This window comes from Caretta caretta, chromosome 11 (assembly GCF_965140235.1).
Source record: "Caretta caretta isolate rCarCar2 chromosome 11, rCarCar1.hap1, whole genome shotgun sequence".
Lineage (NCBI taxonomy): Eukaryota > Metazoa > Chordata > Testudines > Cheloniidae > Caretta > Caretta caretta.
Window position 1 is genome coordinate 3,276,086 of NC_134216.1, and position 17,060 is coordinate 3,293,145.

Consider the following 17,060-nt stretch of genomic DNA (forward strand, 5'->3'; position numbering starts at 1 on the left):
TTCCAACCCTGAGATTCTCTGATTCTCTGATTCTATGAAAGTGCCTGTGATGGGTTGGGCCCCTTGGGATACCACTGAGCCCACCTGTTATGCCAGTTTGGGCCCCCTTTTTCCCTGTCTTGCTGTCCAGACTACTAAAGCCTCCTCTAACACACACACAGGCAGGGCCACCCCCAGCTCCAAATCAACTCTGGGAAGACGCAGCTTAAGGCACTTGCTCCAACACCCTGGTGCTTGCTCCTTTTAAGGGGTACAAGCCCAAAGGTTTTATGAAATTCGCCCCCTCCCTCAATGTAGAGAGAGGTGTGCACACTTCTTGCCCACCCCCCAGTTAGAAATTACAGAAACTGGGTTTAGAAATAAAGAAAACAAATTTTATTAACTATAAAAGGCAGATTTTAAGTGGCAGAAGGGGTAACAAACCCCTGGAATTGCCCATACACTCAGCAGATTACTAAGAAAATGAAATCAAACATGCAAACTAAGCTAGTTTCGCTAAAGAAATTGGTTACAAATAGTATTTCTCATCCTCGATATTGTTGCAGGCAGGCTGTAAAGTTTCTGTGGTTCAAAGTTCCAGTGATATTCCTTTTCAGACTGGACCTTTGTCTCAGCCTGGACTCTCCACCCTCCCCCCCCCCCCCCCCCGCCTTCCCTTTTGCAGTCTTTCTCCTTGGGCAGACAGGCCATGGAGAGAAGTCCTGTTTGCCTTCCTCCCCACCCGTAAATAGGATTCACATGAGGCAGGAATCCTTTGTTTCCCAAATTTGACCCCCTTTCCCTTCCAGTGGGAAGTTACCAGAAGTCCCAGGTAATGTTTAGGGTCAGGTGACAAGACCACCTGACTCTGTGGTATCACAGAGTCCATCAGTCAGAGGCAGTATGGAGCGTCCGGCAGGAAGGCCAAGCTTTTCACAGTCCATTGTCCTCGCTGATGGGCCGTGACCCCTGTCTGGCTTTTCCATTGTTGTCCTGAAGTGTTAGCAGTGAGTGTCACCCAAAGTAGCATAGTTGAAATACAGATACATAGTCAATATTTCTAACTTCAGATACAGAAATGATACAGGCATGCAAATTAGGTACTCGCATTCAGTAAATCAGAACCTTTCCAATGGTATCTCACAAGAGCCGTCTGGCATAAAGTACAGTTATGTCATATTCATATCATAAGCATCTTTTCATAAAGAATATGGAGTGAAAGGTCACGGTGCCCTCCCGGCATCACCTGGCATCATCCCATTGCAACATGCGTCTCCACGGAGCCGTGCTGTCTGCTCAGTGAAAGGGGGTGACGCCCGTTGAATGAAAGGGACAGCGTCCCCTTGAATTCTGGGCAGCAGCGTTAACTGCCTTTCCAGGTTCTGCCCCGAGTCCCATTGAGACCGTGTTTGTGCTGGGTTCACCGTCACATTTTCCTATGACAGTGGGGTTTTGCTGGGTAGAAGCGTCACCCAAGCAGACCGGGGAGGTGACCAAGCCCTGCAGACAGGCATTACGCGCAGCACGCAAAGAGTTGTGTGGAAGGGTAGTTAAGGGGGACGACCTGCTGCTTAAAGATAAGCAGGCGTGTGCGTTACGGTCACCGGCTTGGTTATAGCTGGAGCTGACCCAGGGGCCTCCTGAACTAAAAGCAAGTGCCGTTCCAGCTTGAGTTAAAGACCCAAGCTCCAGCAGTGGGCAGGTATTTAGGTGCCTAACTCTCATTGGTTTCAATGTATCGATGTCAGTGGGAACTGGGCACCTAAATACCTTCAAGCTGCTGGGCCTTCGGCCTAACTAACTAACTGGACACAAAATACTACTAACTGCACCAAACAAAGTTTTTTTTCCTATCCAGTCTAGTCATTTGGGGCGGCGGGGCACTTAACAAAAGTGGGTAGGAAATTACCCCTGGAAATGTGATATTGTGAAAGCTGGTTGTGTCCCTTTCAGTGATGACGGCATGGGCTCTGCCATACAGCTTCTCACGCCCCGGGCACGGTCCTGTGGGAAGCCTGGCGTGCCGCCACCCACTCACGACGAGCCTTCTCCCACCCAGCCTGTACAATGAGTCTCTTACCCCCAGAGTCTCATTTCCGCTTCGGTTGCTTCTTCTGCAATCGCTGCCCCTGGAAATTGCCTGTGCGCTCAGCAAATGACCGACGTGCGGCCGGCTCCAGCAGACTGGATGGGCGAATTTGGTTCCAAAGTTGCTGTTAATGGAATTTTCCAGCCTCCATCAATTACGTGGGCAACTCCATTTGGGCTGTGCACCAGCTTTCAGCTCTCTTGCATCTCCCCAGTGTGGTGATTTTGTGATTATCATCATTACTGTGATTATTATTTAGAAACTCCCTTGGAAAGGCTTCGTCTTTCAGTGATGTAGCTAAGCAGCCTGTGCCAGGAACTTGCAGCCAACTTCCTCCCTATTTCGTTAGCAGATTTTTCAAGATCTGAAGAAGGGGGGCATCAGCATAGCTCAGAGATTCAGGAATAGTTCTCTGGAAGTCAGGAAGAGCCAGGGGCCAACCTGATGGCTTTTCAGAGGCCTCTGTGAAAGAAGTTGGGGTTCTCAGTCCATTTTCTAGTGCCCAATGTTATGCTAAATTCCTCGAGGCAGGGTCTATGAGGTGGCTGCCTGGAGGGGAGAGAGAGAGAATGGCTGTGTGTGACAAACTGGACCAAGGCTGATGAAAGGACAGAGTGTATATCTGAGAGGACAGTAGACAGCCCCAGCTGGTCTCCAGCACTTTCCTACCCGGCTCTGAGAACAGTGCTGAGCGTCTCTAAGCCGCAATATGTCTGTGTGTCTCTGCTGAGGGTGGCCGGGGGAGGTACCGGCAAGGGTGAGTTACAGGGGCAGCATATATGTCTTTGGGCAATGCAGGTGCATCTGTACTTACCGATTTCATTTTCAGTTTACTGTGTAACGGTCTCTCGGGCTTCTACAGCACCTTTCGTCCCAAAGGATCCCACAGCACTTCGCAAACTATTTCTGCAGAGGTCATGGCTCCCAGCCTTGAAATGCAGCCGCACCACAGGACAGAGACAGGAGGTGGGGACAGTTTGGCCAAGGGCCACACCCCAGCACTGACACAAAGTGCCCTGGGAGCTTTAATGTCCCCACGGCGCAGACAGGACCTCAGATTGTTAAGCAGCCCCCTTTAAAGGGCCACGTCGGTGAATGTCATAGGAACTCCAAAGCGGAGTCTGCCTGGACAGGATCTAAATGTGGGGTTCCTAGGCAGCAGGGAGAAATGGGTGTAAATGCGCCTTGAGCCAGCTCCCCATCCCCTCCTAAGGCCCTGGTGCAGGCCATTCCCTGGCTCATTGATGCAGCCTGCTGCCCTCCCCCACTGCCCCGGTACAGGCTTCTCCCCACTGCCCCGTGCAGCCCACTCCCCTCTGCTAGCCCCGCTGCCTGCCGCTAGCTTGGCAAACAATTTTCTCATTTCCCCCAACCCTGGAGGAAATGCACCCAAAGCATGCTGGGCAATTTGGAGGAACAATCCAACCCCCATTCCCTGACACGCTGAGGGCTGGATCCTGATGGTTTATTCACGCTGATGAGTGCTCTGTGACCGGCGCAGTTCCATGGAACTCAGTTCTATGCCTGGGGATGTTGTGGGAAGTAAATTAGCATCAGCTCCTGCGTTGGTCCATCTGTAAATCCAGCACGTGAAACCCATAGGGGACCCCTGGGCTAAAAGGCACTGGCATAAGTACGAACCTTTCTTACTGTTGTGGCTGCTTTCCTGGCCTTTGGAATCGGGATCCCTTGGGCTTTTGTCAATCCTGCAGGCCCTTTTAGAAATCAGATCTAGCAGATTCGAGCTGGTGCCGGGAGCCCGTTCTGCTGCTGGTGCCCTATGTGTAAATCTGAAGAAAGATGCATCTGAAGAAGTGGGTTTTTTACCCACGAAAGCTTATGCCCAAATAAATCTGTTAGTCTTTAAGGTGCTACCGGACTCCTGGTTGTTTTTGTGGATACAGACTAACACAGCTACCCCTCTGATACTTGACTCTGTACCTCAGTTTCCCCACCTGAAGAATGGGCATAAAAGTCTTTCTCCACCTCCCAGCAGGGTGCTGAGCTGAGGGTTAATTAGCTAATCACCTTTGTAGCATTAGGAGAGGTGCACGGTCTGGGAGAATGGAGAGAGGATCCCTGTCCTGGTAGAACAGCGGGCTGCTGCTTTCGTGATGCGATGATTGCTCGGCAGGATTAGCAATTCCCCGCTTCTTCCTTCCCTCAGGGCTTTCCCCCCGGGCCAGGTGCTGCATGTTAGTTGGTGTCATTGCCATGGAGACAGCCGCCCTCCCCCTCTGCTAAAGTGGACATCTGCACTCCGGGGCTGGAATCCAGGCCAAAGCCTGCTCCCGCTCCGTCGCAAGTGCTCTCCCTGGCTGACTGCCACTCGCAGCGAAGAGCTGATGGGCGGGGGGAGACCCCAGCCCACCAAAGGGCTGGAACGCGCCCCCCCACCAGCTTTACAAAGCCTGCAAGCCTCTCCCTAGAGGTGTCGCCTCTTTGCAGCCAGGCTGCTGTGTGCGGGGCTGGAAAAGGGGGGGTGCCTGGCCACTAGCGGGGATGCAAACAAAGAAGTGGACTGGAATGTGCTCCAGATTCCTGGCATGGAGACCTGTTTTCCCTGGCCAGGCTCTGAGATGCACTTCTCTGGGGATCGTTCCCGTGGATGGGGGGCGGGGGTGGGGTGACGCTTAGGCTGTAGGGCCCATCCCTGGCTTAGTTATTTGGACTTGCTCGGCCCCTCTGCTCAGAAGGATCCCTTCAGGATGCCCTCCCCATCGCAACCAGCCCGGGTCTCTCTTGAGCTCTGTCTCCCATCTGTGGCTCCCTGGCCTTGTATGGCTGTAGCGTCCATTTCACTCTCTTTGATGGCTGTGGACTCGGTCCTTTTCCCTGTCCAAAAGCCACCATCACAGCTGGCTCTGCGGCCTGATCCAATGCCTGGCCAAGTCAAACTCCCGCGGACTGCAATGGCCTTCCAACCAGGCACTGAACTGGTACATCTGCTGGCAGCCTCCAAAGCAAGGCGGAGGATTGATCAAGAGGGAAGAGGTGGGCCAGTGGTTAGGGCACTAGCGAGAGACCTAGGTTCAATCCCCTGCTCCATCACAGTGTGGCTTTGGACAAGTCATTTAATCTCCCTGTGCCTCAGTTCCCATCTGTAAAATGGGGACAGCACCCTCCCTGCGGCGGTGTAACGGAGATGGAGATACAGGCTGTCAGGTGTGATGGGAATGGGAGATGCAAAATATTAATGGTTATTTACGGTGCATTTTCCATCCCATTGGAGTCATGGAAATGGCAGGTGCCCTGCGGATCAGGCCTTACGTGTTACAAAGGCCACTTTCCCTGTCATTGACAGGCATCCACTTCTGGGCAGAAGGCAGCTTTGTACTGATTCTGGGCGTTGGGCTTGGTGTGCGGGTGGCTGGGTGCTGTGGGTGGCCTGTGCTAGACAGGAGGTCAGACTGGATAATCTGCTGGTCCCTTCTGGTTTTAAACTCTATGCCGCTAACATCCACCTTGGTCCTGGCTCAGCGCAGACAGGCTGAGCTTGATGACCTCTCGAGGTGCCTCCTCCCAGCCCTCCAGGTCTCTGATCGTCCGGGCAGCACAGAAGTCATGCAGAGCAGAAAGGGAAGAGTTATTGTCTGCAGTGGAACTGGCAGGGTATTGGGAGAATACCTGGTCAGGATGCCAGAGCCTAGCCTCGCTCTTTAGGAAGGAGTCCCAGTTCTTTGATGACCACACGCGATACAAACTTTTGCTCGATGTCTCCTCTGACCACAAGCCCCTCCTGCAGCACCAAGCCCTGTAGCACTGTACTGGGTCTCCACGCAGAGCAAAGGCTGTTTTGGCAGTGGGCACGCCCGTTCCTTGGTTCTCTGCAGGTCGGGATCAGGGCGGCAGGGTGCTCTCCTGCTCACGCTGTGCCTGTCCTGTAGGAATCAGAAGTCTCCAGCTCCCCTAGCCTTTATGCAGGCCCTTTAAGGCAGTACAGATGGCCCTTTAAAAATGTTTGGGGGTAAAGAGTCCTCAGGGAGAGCCCCAAGATGCCAAGGAGCTGGAGTCATCAGGTGAGGAGTGGCTCGTGCTTCAGATAAATCACCAACGTGCCAGCTGCCACGTGGTTCCCTGAGGGTGAATTTGAACCTGGATGAGCCTGTTGCTGGGCATCGTCCTTTTTAACGAGTGCTTCCCTCCTTGTGTTTGAATTCCAGGGGTGGAGTCACGGGACAAGTCCCCAGAGGAGCCCGGAGCGCCGAGCCGAAGACGCACGACCAGTGACGGCCAGTACGAGAACAGTCCCCAGGAGCCCGGCACGCCCCGGAGCCCCACTGCCCGATCGCCGGTCCACAGCTTCTCGCCAGAGGTGGTCAGCAGCATTGCCGCCAACCCGGGAGGGAGGCCCAAAGAGGTGCCTTTTCCTTGGTCTTTCCCCCTGCTGCTTTGTAGCGGGGCGTGTGGTAATGTGGATAGCCCTGCTGGAGGGGGACCTTGCCATTCAACCCCAGTTGCCAGGGGGTGGGAGGAGGGGGCTGAGGCTTGCCAGAGACCCACAAAGAAGCTGAAGAAAGTCCCTAGTTCTTTCTGGCAATGAAGCCCCAGCGGCCGCGAGCCTGGGTTGGTGGGTGGCTGAGGATCAGGTTTCTGTAATGGGGCTGTGTTTGCCTGGGGTCTGCTATTTCCACAACTGACTCAGCCTCGCTTGCTTTCTTCTGCAGCCTCATCTCCATAGCTACAAGGAGGCCTTTGAAGAGCTGGAGGGGACCTCGCCAACCAGCCCACCCTCCAGCGGTGGTGAGATCTCTCCCCCAACCCCTGCCTTTCCTGTCTCGCCGCAAACCCCTTATGGTCACCTGCGTAAGTTCCGCGGCTCCGGGAGGCGGTGGGAACCAGCGGGCGGCTCTAGCAAAGCCAGATAAAAGCAGTAGGTCAAGCAGCTCCAAATTCCAGACACCTGCCGCCATTTAATCTCTCTCTCTCGTTCTCTCATCCCTCCACCCCTTTCCCATGGCAATTCCTTCCCTGTCACTTCTCTTCTCTGCTTGACACCACCCTCTGCCACTCCACGCGCTGCAGATTTCCTTGATTTCATTGTTATTTCATTTTGACAGCCAAGTTTTACAGATAGCGGGGTGTAAAATAATATATCTGTCCTGGGGACCCCTGAGGGCATGTGATGGAAAAAATTAAACCCTATTTTGGGGGGGGCACGTCCCCATCTGCTATGAAAACACCCTGAAAATAAAACTATCTCCGTATACTGAGGAGACTCCCATTTCAATTGGGTTCCATGCCACATGGTATATGTAACACATAGCCCTGGCTCTCACCACTTCGTCTTCTGGGTGATGGCTGCTGCATGATGCCAAATAGCTTTGGGATACTCTCCGGCATGCCGGGCCTAAATCTCTGGTCATGTCGCTTTCCTCGGCAGCGTGTTGCTCCAAAGTTAAACTCAGAGCGATCACTTTCGCAGCCGATCCCCTCCTTTTTAGAGGGACTCGTGTAGAATCCCAAACTGAACGTCCACCCCGGAAAGCTGTCCCCAGGCAGCCCCCCTGCGCTCAGTGTGAGTCTCACAGACATGCTGTTGGCTAACGAGCTCCCGAGAGTTTTAAAAAAGCAAATATTTTGGGGGATGGGGAGGAATCCAAACAGCTGGCAACAGCTGGCTCAATTACAGAGCTGTTTAGGGATCTCCATCAGTCCCGCGTCAGTGACAGCTTTTCGAGATGGCACCACTTTGAAGTGACCCTCACAGTCTGACAAAGCCGGAAGGAGGAACTTTCTCCCATTCAGACCCAGCACCTGCTCCTAGCTCTGGAAGGGAGAGTTGATTTTAAACCAGTGATTTTTTGTGTGGGGGTGCACAGAAAGGCTATTTTAGGTCCATTTTTATGGCTTCCGCCAAGTCCTGGACAGTTGGACCCATGGTGGCTATGGCAGCTAGTTTGGAAGTTTCTGAAAAATAGTCCCGATGCAATTGTTTTAAAGCTCCCTGAAATATTCCCCAAAGAGGGTTTCATGTATCCCCTGAGATGGGATACATGCTGGCCAGGAGTAGGATAAAGTTGGTATCAGCATTTATTTGGGCTGATCTGCTTCGACCAAGCCAAAAAGTCCTTTGTACTACGCCGCGGACAAGCTGTAATCAGAGTCCCAGCACGGTCGGAACTGTGCAATCCTATCATGCAAATATTGTCCTTGCCTCTAAGAGCTTAAACTAAGGACTATCATGTTCCCCCCGTGTACCTAGCTAAAGACATGCTGTGTATGCACATATGTGTATTGCATGGTATTCCACTCCCTTTAAAGAAGGCACATTTGGGGTTGCACTGTCCATTCAAATCCATTCACCGTTCATATCCGGATGTCCAGATAGGAGCCCATGGCATGTAGCCGAGTGCAAGGTGAATCCCCTTTACCTGAACAGATTTGCAGATGGGAAGGGGGAATGACAAGGGGAGTTAGATGCTACTTAACATGCAGGTGCTCTGCTGAACCTAAGGCAGGCAAAGGAGGTTTCAGCAGTTGCTTTGCTGCTGGAATTGTCCGGTCCTTGCAAGTTGCTGGGAAAGTCTGACCCTCGAACTTCCCGTTGCATGTTCTGACCTCCTGACTCCTCCAGCCAAGCATGCGTCCTACTGGCTAACCCTTGATAACTTGGTGGTAGGTTTGGAAGAAGTGAATTCCGCTGTGACCGGTTCTTGCCGCTGTCCCACGGTGCCACAGGGGCACGGCTGAATCAGTGTGCACCAGCACAATGCATTGGTGAGCAACTGGGGAAAAAAGCAATGGCCACATCTGATGTTCCTGTGCATTGAAAAGTGGAATAGAGGAGCTGAAAATGGATTGAGATGCTCTGGTCCTGATCAGGAGAGATTTTCCAACACGGCAGTCACCTCCCAAACTGTATTCTCCACATCTCCTGTCTCTGCCCCGTATGGATGTCCTACGGCCACAGACTAGTGCTGGGCAAAGATTTTCCATCAAAATTTTTTTGGGGGGTGAAAGATGGAGATTTGGTGACACCAGAACATTCCCAAATTCACGTCAATCTTGTCAAATTGTTCTGAATTTTTCCAGCATTTTATTTTTTAGGGTTTTTAGGGTTTTTTTGACTGAAACATTTCAATTTTTCCTTTCCACATTTCCTTTAATTTTGTTTTATAAAAATCCGAAAAATCTTTTCAAACAGTTGAATGTGAAACGTTTCATTTCGGGTTTCCTTTGACCTGGAACAAGGGTTGTTTTTTTTCTTCTTCAACTTTTTGACTTGCTGAAAATTTAGAAAAAAATGAGTTTTCTGTTCAAGCCCCAAAGCTTTTATTTTGAATTTCCAGCGCATTGAAACATCTGTTTTGCGCTCAGCCCTCGTTGGTGACTGCAGTTGCTACACACCAAGTTTAGCAGGAGAGTTGTTTTTAACCCCTTTGGTGCCACCCCTTCCCCTGAGAAACACACATCTGGGTAAGGTCTTCTCCCGTTGGGGATGAAGGGTGAGGGTGTGGCGGGGACATTCGGCTTCACTTTGAATGCTCAGCACACTGCAGGGGCTTCTTGCCAGCAGTTCCTTCTGTGGATGAATTTCAGAGTGACAGGTTAATAGTAGAGGCTTGAGATGTGCCCTCAGGGCAACATCCCTTACCCAGTGCAAAACCGGGTGTGTTTTGCATCTCATCCCTGGCCAGCTTCTCGATCAAGCAGGCTCAGTGCATTAGCGGTAACACTTGGCTGGAATGTCTTGGCCCGTCCGTGGAATTGCTTGGTTTCCCAGTAATTCATCTGCATTGAGCAAACAGTTCTAACCAACGTAGCAGCCGTGAAAACGTGAGCTCATGAGGACTGGCTTTTGTTTCCACGCCTGCCTCTCCCGCCTCCTCCCGCTGCCAGCGTGGGTGCCCGTCTGAATCTGTAAGTCAGAAGGTTGAAATGCAACAGCGGATAAAGCTAAAGGAATGTGTCAAATTTCCTTTAGGGAGGTTGGAGCCTCATTTGTCTCCTTGTTTTTGCTTTTTGCAGCATTCCCACACCTCTTCTGTGTCCTGAGGTCTCTTCCTCCCAGTTAGAAAGCCTGAATTGTTTTGAGCCGGTAAAATACAGTGTCAGGGAGATAGAAATCAACGGCAAGAACTCTCCCCCCTTCCCCCCGCCACACACACACACACACACACTATAAAGCCTTATTTGTGAGACTTGTCGTACACACATCTCACATATACATCTGCATCTATTTGCTCCATCACTCCCTGCTTCATATGTGTACCCTATATATAGCACACATGCTATATATATACATACACACACAGCCCCCTTTGTACATACATACTACATACCGGCCTCTGTCTCTAGAATATGTACGTGCAATCGAGCTATAGAACACGTGTTGTGTGCATTCGTAAACAGGCTGGTGGGTATGTGATACCTGTCTCGCTGCACATCTGGCTGGTTTTCCAGATGTGTGTCTACGCCATATGTGTAAAAGTTCATGGCATGGGCACCGTTTAGGTCTCTCTACCAGAACTAGAGCGAATGCTTCGACGTAAAGTGTGGGCCCTAAGTTAGTTTTTCAAGGGGAAGATTAGGTAATGGGGCTGTTTTGTGAGCATGGTGGTTTGAATTTCTGAGGGCCATATTGTGTTCTCGTTTACACCGGGGTGAATCTGGAGTATCGTGGTTGAAGTCAGTGGAGCCCCTCTGGATTTAGATCTAGGGCACGGAGATCGGAATCTGGCCCACTGTGTTTATGTTAATATCAGTCTGACTACAGAGGAAATGCTGCTGTTTTTGGAGGCATCTCTGGCAACCTGTGCATTGAGCAGTGAGCCTCTGCAGCACTTCCCCGCAGCAGACGCATACTGGGGTGGTCTCATGTTTTGGAGTGTGGAAGTCAGGACTCCTGGGTTCTAGCCCTAGCTGCACCGCCACTTCCCAAGTCACTGCGGGCAGGACATGTTACCTTTGGTGCCTCAGTTTACCAACCTGTCCAATGAGGGGAGTGCAGCTAAATGCCCTCATAGGGTGGGGAGGTGTCATCAATTAACCATGGCAGGGAGCCTTAATCAGTGAGCATTGGGGAAGGTGCTTTGAGATCCCCTGGATGAGAGGCACTCGGGCAATGGAGGGCGGTGTTATCCAGCCAGGGGGCTGCTGCTTTGCAGACTTGCCCAGTGTTAGGATTCCTGCAAGCCCCGGGAAGTCATTCCTGCCGGTGGACTGTCCCTAATGGCCTCGCCAAGGTGCTCTCTCCTCAAAGAGGCAAGGCCTTCAGGCTCCCAGCACACTCAGGCAGGGTTTATCGGCATCAAAGGAATTTGTAATCCTGCCCTGCCCTCTGGACCCCTCAATCCGTCTTCCTGTAACTGTCCATCAATTATCAGCAGGGGGTTTCTTTGTTTCCCCTGTGTCTAGTTTCCCTCTGCACGTGGCTGGCATCGGGGCTGGCCGAATCACCGTCTCCTAAAAGAGAAGCCAAAGGTGTCACTTCTAATAAGGGGGCCTGCTCTCGGCTCCTGCATTCCTGTGGTTTCTGCAGGCCAGCGGGCTTAAGCGTTTCCAGTTGCACACGCACCTTGCCAGGACATAATGACCGTCATTAAGTAGGACACGTAGTGCTGAGGTTATAAACTCACATTTAGTAACAACCGAGATGACTCTAGGATTTATTGCGCTTCAAATTTAATTCCTCTTTTGATACCGTTGGATTTTTTTTTTTTTTTTTTTGGCCTGACTACAGCGCGCTCCCCACCCGGCCTGGCCAAGACCCCGCTGTCTGCATTAGGGCTGAAGCCCCATAACCCAGCCGAGATCCTGCTGCAGCCGGCGGGAGGTAAGTGAATGGCTGGGGTCAGAGGGCCAGTTGCAGATAGAAGGTGCTGAAAGTTAGAGCCAGTTCATCCTGGCATCTTATTCCCCTCTCTCCTATATTGAATCATAGAATCATGCTGCTGCACAGAGAGGTTGAGAATGCCTTATTTCTCCAGGGGCTTCTGCTGAGGCTGAATTTGCAACGTCGGCCCGTCAGGGTCACTAAGGCTGACTGGGTTTGGTCAATGGCATGTGCACCCAAGGCTGAGCTGTATGCTGCCGGACAGCAGTGCGGTGCCTCAGGGGCTGTGGCCAGTAGAGGAAGGGTCTTGTGGCAGCAATGGGGTTGAGAAATATGCCTGTCAAGCATAAGAGCGGCCAGACTGGGTCAGAGGTCCATCTAGCCCGGTCTCCTGTCTTCCCACAGTTGCCAATGTCAGGTGTCCCAGAGGAAGTGAACAGAACAGGGTAATCATCAAGTGGTCCTTATGTATTGGTATACTAAATTCTGCCTTAATGCAGGGGGTCATAGAATCAAAGGGGCCACAAGGATCACCTAGCCCGACCCCCTGCCAAGATCCGAGGATGGGCTAGCTAGATGACCTCTTGAGAGCCCTTCCAACCCTAGAACCAGGTTACACTCATCCTGATGGGCAGGTTGTCCCATAGCTGCGTACAGTAGGAGTTCCTTGCATTTGCCTCTGAAGCAGTTGGTACTGGGCACTGTTAGGTCACTGGCCTAGCTGGACATAGCGGGTCTGACCCAGGCTGGCTATTCCTACGTTATCAAACAACAAGCTTCAAGAAGGTAAGGAACACGCTGTCCGGTAGAGTGGTTGCTCATTACCACCAGCGCTTGGTTTCTGTCACCCTCTCTGTCTGGGTCAGCACCCGAGGTCCTTACTCAGGGTCAGGGTCCTTACTCAGGGTCAGCTGCTCCCGATGGGAGCTGTACTGAAGGAGTGCGTAAGGTAGTTAGGATTTGACTGTCTATGGCTCTCTCTCTCTCCACTCCCGCTCCTCCTTTCTCCCTCACTCTCTCCACCTATATGTGGCGTTCTCACCTCGCCGCAGTTCAAGAGGGCTAGAGAAAGTGCAACTTGCCAGTTAAAACAATATCCAGAGCATCCGCTGTCTCTGTGTGAATCCCCAGAGTGGAGCCCCGGGCCCCGCTTCTAACTCCTCTCCTGGCCTCTGACAGCTGTCTCGGGGACGGATACCAGAGCCCAGGAGCTGTCTTCTAATCCAGACAGATCCCAGCTCACCAGCACCACCCCTCCCCTTCACAGGCTTTCAAGAGCTTCCTTTATGTTTGGAGCCTTGTGTCTATCCTGCTCATCGCAGGCAGAGAGAAGCAGAAACTAGAGTTTACAGTGGGGAAAGCCCCTTTGGGGACCGATTCTGGGGCTGTAGACACCAGCATTTCAGCCACTGGCACCTTTTTACAGCCAGGCTATAAATGTGGAGCAGCAGAGAGTTTAACAGCAGAAAGGCCGATGCACAGCCGTAAAAATTGGATGGAAAAAAGGCAGCACTAGGAATGTTCCCAGCGGGGTTTTCTCAGCACGCGGAGAGCCAATCAGTGTAGGCTTGTGTGGCCCTGCCCCAGACCTGCCGTCTGAACCGGGAAGGCCAATGGCTTCTCAAAGGGTGGAGGGAATCAGAATAATAATGAATAACAACATCCCTTTTGGACATAAACCATCTCCCTGCCTAGGGCTTGTTGGTAGGGAAAGGTTAGCGGTGAAGCCATAGGAATGATACTGCCAGGTGAGTGCTGAGGGCCAGGTGAGTGTTAAACTAATGGGTTTTAGGCACCTAAATACCTTTAAAAACCAGGGCCTCTTTCCTGTTTCTGTGGCAATTCAGGTAACTTGCACACATGTAGTTATTTACCAGGATGAAAAAGCAGAGAACATTAACATCGATTTCTCTCTCTCTCTCTTTCTTCCCTTTGCATCACCGTGTTTCCTTTCTCTTCCACTGTCTGTCCTTCCCTGCCTTGCTCTTCCATCTCTCGTCTTTCCCCCTCAGAGCTAGATGGGGAGGCAGTAGTTGAATCTGATGAAGGTAAGAAGGGATATTTTCTCTTTATTCATGTTAATTCTTTTGGCCAAAAAGAGAAGCTGAAACTGCTAAGCTCATTAATGTTGAGACATCTGGTTGGCTTGATTTGTGTGGTATGCAGAAGGGTCAAAAGTGCATACAGGATTGTACCGCAGTGCGGCCTGCCAGGGAATTATACGTAGGAGCCAATCTCGAAGCAAATAAATCCAGGTAGAGCTGCCTGAAACTGAAGTGTGCAGGAAAATGATCAGATATCCAGCAGTGGCATTTCAGCCTCTGCCCATCACTTGGTTCCTTGTGCTCTCGCATCATTTCCTGTCTTCTGGCAGGCGGTACTTCCTGGAATGCCGTTCCCACCCCAGTGAATCAATGTGCCGTGAGATCATTGCACTGGCTTCTGCAGAGGTTCGTTCTGAAACCCAGTCAGGACGGTGCCATGAGATAGAGCCGCAGCCGTGGGGTACACTGCTCTCTGTCCTTCTCGCACGCCCCATAATGGGGAAGTAGTGATGCTGACCACTGTTCTTTTCACCTTGGTCCATGCTTCCCTCAGTGTGTGAAAAGGTGAAAGGTGAAATTTTCATAAGCGCCTAAGTCCCATCTTCAACAGCGGCAGAGCGTAAGGATCCAGAGGACGAGAACCCGGGTTTGCAGGGCTCGGGGTGACAGCTGGGCAGCTGTAGCAGAGGCGTGATCCACACGTTATAAACCCTGGGGGGCACAACACGCCATGGGAAGTGCTGCCCACGCGAAGCCCCGATTGGCATCACCACCCATGACCTCTGATTTGTCCAGGCATGCTATTTAAGTGGGTAGGGAATTGCTGGAAGCTGTCTGTGCAACCTGGCAGTACCTGGCCTGCTGCGACAACAGGTGCTTCTTTTGTTCTCTGACCTATGGCCCTGACTCCAGCTCCGACCTTAGGCCCGACTCCTGGTTTCTGACTCCAGCTGTGACCCCTCACTTGACTCCTCCTCCCGCCACCAGGGCCTACTCCTGCTCTGACCGCTAGGCATGGCTCCTGGTCCTACCCACCAGGCCAGACTGCCACATTCTGGTTGTGGAACCGTTGGAGAACCATTGACTTTCAGTAGGGCTTAGCCTATGTCTACATGGCAAAAGGTGTGCGTGGGCTAGCCTACCCAAGCTAGCTTCCCTCCAGCTAGTCTCAGTGAAGACAGAGCAGCATGGGCAACAGACTTTCAAAGAGCTCATTTCCAATTTAGGTACCAAAATAAAGGGCCACATTTTCTTAACTGCTGAGCCCCCAGGAGCTCCCATTGTGACCACAGGGATAGATTTCACAGAGGTCAGTTCTCAGCGACTCCTGAGTCATTAAGATAGTTTTGTGACCGATACCCTAAGGCCATAAGACTCCCAAGCTCTGTGCTTTTGCTGACCCGAGGGGAGTGAAAATATAAGCAGAGATACAGAGCTCATGAATTTCAGATGCCATGACATGCTTTAGAACAGGTTCACTTGCGGTGCAGTTTGTGCTTTCGGTGGCTGCAGCCTTTCAGACAAATCTGATCCGAGCGGAATGACAAACAAGAATGTGCAAGTGTTTATAAGTAGGGGATGTTAGCTTCAAACGAAACATAAGCAAGCGCCTTGTTGATACAGAAGTTAAGAGCTTGGAATCTACACGCCTACACAATCTGTCTCTGTGCTTTCCTACTTCATGTGTTGCAGCCGGATGGTGATGCTGTGTTTGAGATGGCACTTTCCTTCAGAATCTCTGTTTTCAGTCACTTCTGAGTTACTCCTTGGGCTGAGTTTTTTGCATGTATTTCAGTCCTGTCTGGACCTCTCTGGGGAGTTTCATAAGAATCTGTCCATTTTTGTTGCACCCAAAGCAGTCTTGGCAACCTCTCATGATTGTACCACAAATCTTTATCGTGGTGTTTATCTTAAAGACCCAGTTCTTGGAGTCAGGAGATTACAGGACAATTTCAGCTCTAATTAAAAAACAAAGTTTCTGGTCCTTATGGCTGCAGAGAAAAGCCTAAAAACGTGGGGAGAGCTTGCTGCAATTTTTGTTGTTGTTCAAAATGTTTTTCAACAAGAAAATGACTTTTTTGGTCAGAATGGCATTTTCTGTGGCTAATCTCCTTTTTCTACCATTTTTTCCCATTTTTCATTTAAAAAAAGGGAAAATTGCAGCCCAAACCAGAATATTTTGGGAGTTTGGCTGAATTCTTTTCAGCCAGAAACAGACAAATGTTTGATTTTTCAGGTTTTCGGTGGTTTGACATAACCCCAAAATCCTTTTGAAGAAAAATTTGGATGAAAATGAAAACGTCTTCATTTTTATCACAATTGTTTTGTAGACCAGGTTGAACTGTGATCCCTACAGTTCAATACTAGAAAGGAAATAAAAAAGACATGAGATTTTTTAAAATAATACATTTTGAGTTTTTTTTAAGCCAATTTCATGGGGTTTAGGGTCTGACTCATGCGTTTTGAACACTTTGGGTTGGCAATACTGCCTAACCATTACAACATTCTTTCACCCATTTTCTGCATGACTCAGATAATTTGTGTTTTAAAACCTACCATGTTCTGGCTCCTGAAAGAGGACCAATGCGTTTGCCGCGGGGAAGAAATTAGCTGAGCGAGTTGACTTTTTTTGAAAGAAAAAATTTTAGATAGAAAAATGCCCTTCCCCCCAAAAAACGATGGTTTTGATTTTGTCAGTCTGTTGTGGGGTTTGTGCCTTTTTTCCTAATACATTTTGAAAAAGTTTCTGTTTCCCCAAAACCAGTTTTCACAGATGGAACATTTTGGTGACGTTTTTAATAACGCTTTTGATAAAAAGAGGGGGGGAAATGTGCCCACAAATTTGGGAAATGGAAAAAAGTCTGTTTTTTGAACCCAGTGCAAAAATGCAAAACTAACAAAGTTTTGAAATTTTCCACATTTTTTCCCCCAACTACGTTTAGAATGGTTTCAGAGTAACAGCCGGGTTAGTCTGTATTCGCAAAAAGAAAAGGAGTACTTGTGGCACCTTAGAGACTAACCCATTTATTTGAGCATGAGCTTTCATGAGCTACAGCTCACTTCATCGGATGCATACTGTGGAAAATACAGAAGATGTTCTTATACATACAAACCATGAAAAAATGGGTGTTTACCACTACAAAAGGTTTTCTCTCCCGCCACCCCACTC

At 50.4% G+C, this 17,060-nt stretch overlaps 1 protein-coding gene across 12 annotated transcripts in view; it reads left to right on the forward strand.

Annotated features, from left to right (window-relative positions):
- TNS1 (tensin 1) overlaps window positions 1-17,060 on the forward strand; it is a 288,617-nt gene that overhangs the window by 236,762 nt on the left and 34,795 nt on the right. For 6 of the 12 annotated variants that reach the window (XM_075117712.1, XM_075117716.1, XM_075117714.1 and 3 more), the window contains 4 exons: window positions 6,232-6,428; window positions 6,736-6,874; window positions 11,754-11,846; window positions 13,859-13,894. In XM_075117712.1, the coding sequence (XP_074973813.1) occupies window positions 6,232-6,428; window positions 6,736-6,874; window positions 11,754-11,846; window positions 13,859-13,894 (465 nt within the window). The remainder of the gene's footprint in view (window positions 1-6,231; window positions 6,429-6,735; window positions 6,875-11,753; window positions 11,847-13,858; window positions 13,895-17,060) is intronic. The other 6 variants (XM_075117717.1, XM_075117720.1, XM_075117722.1 and 3 more) reach the window with 3 other exon arrangements.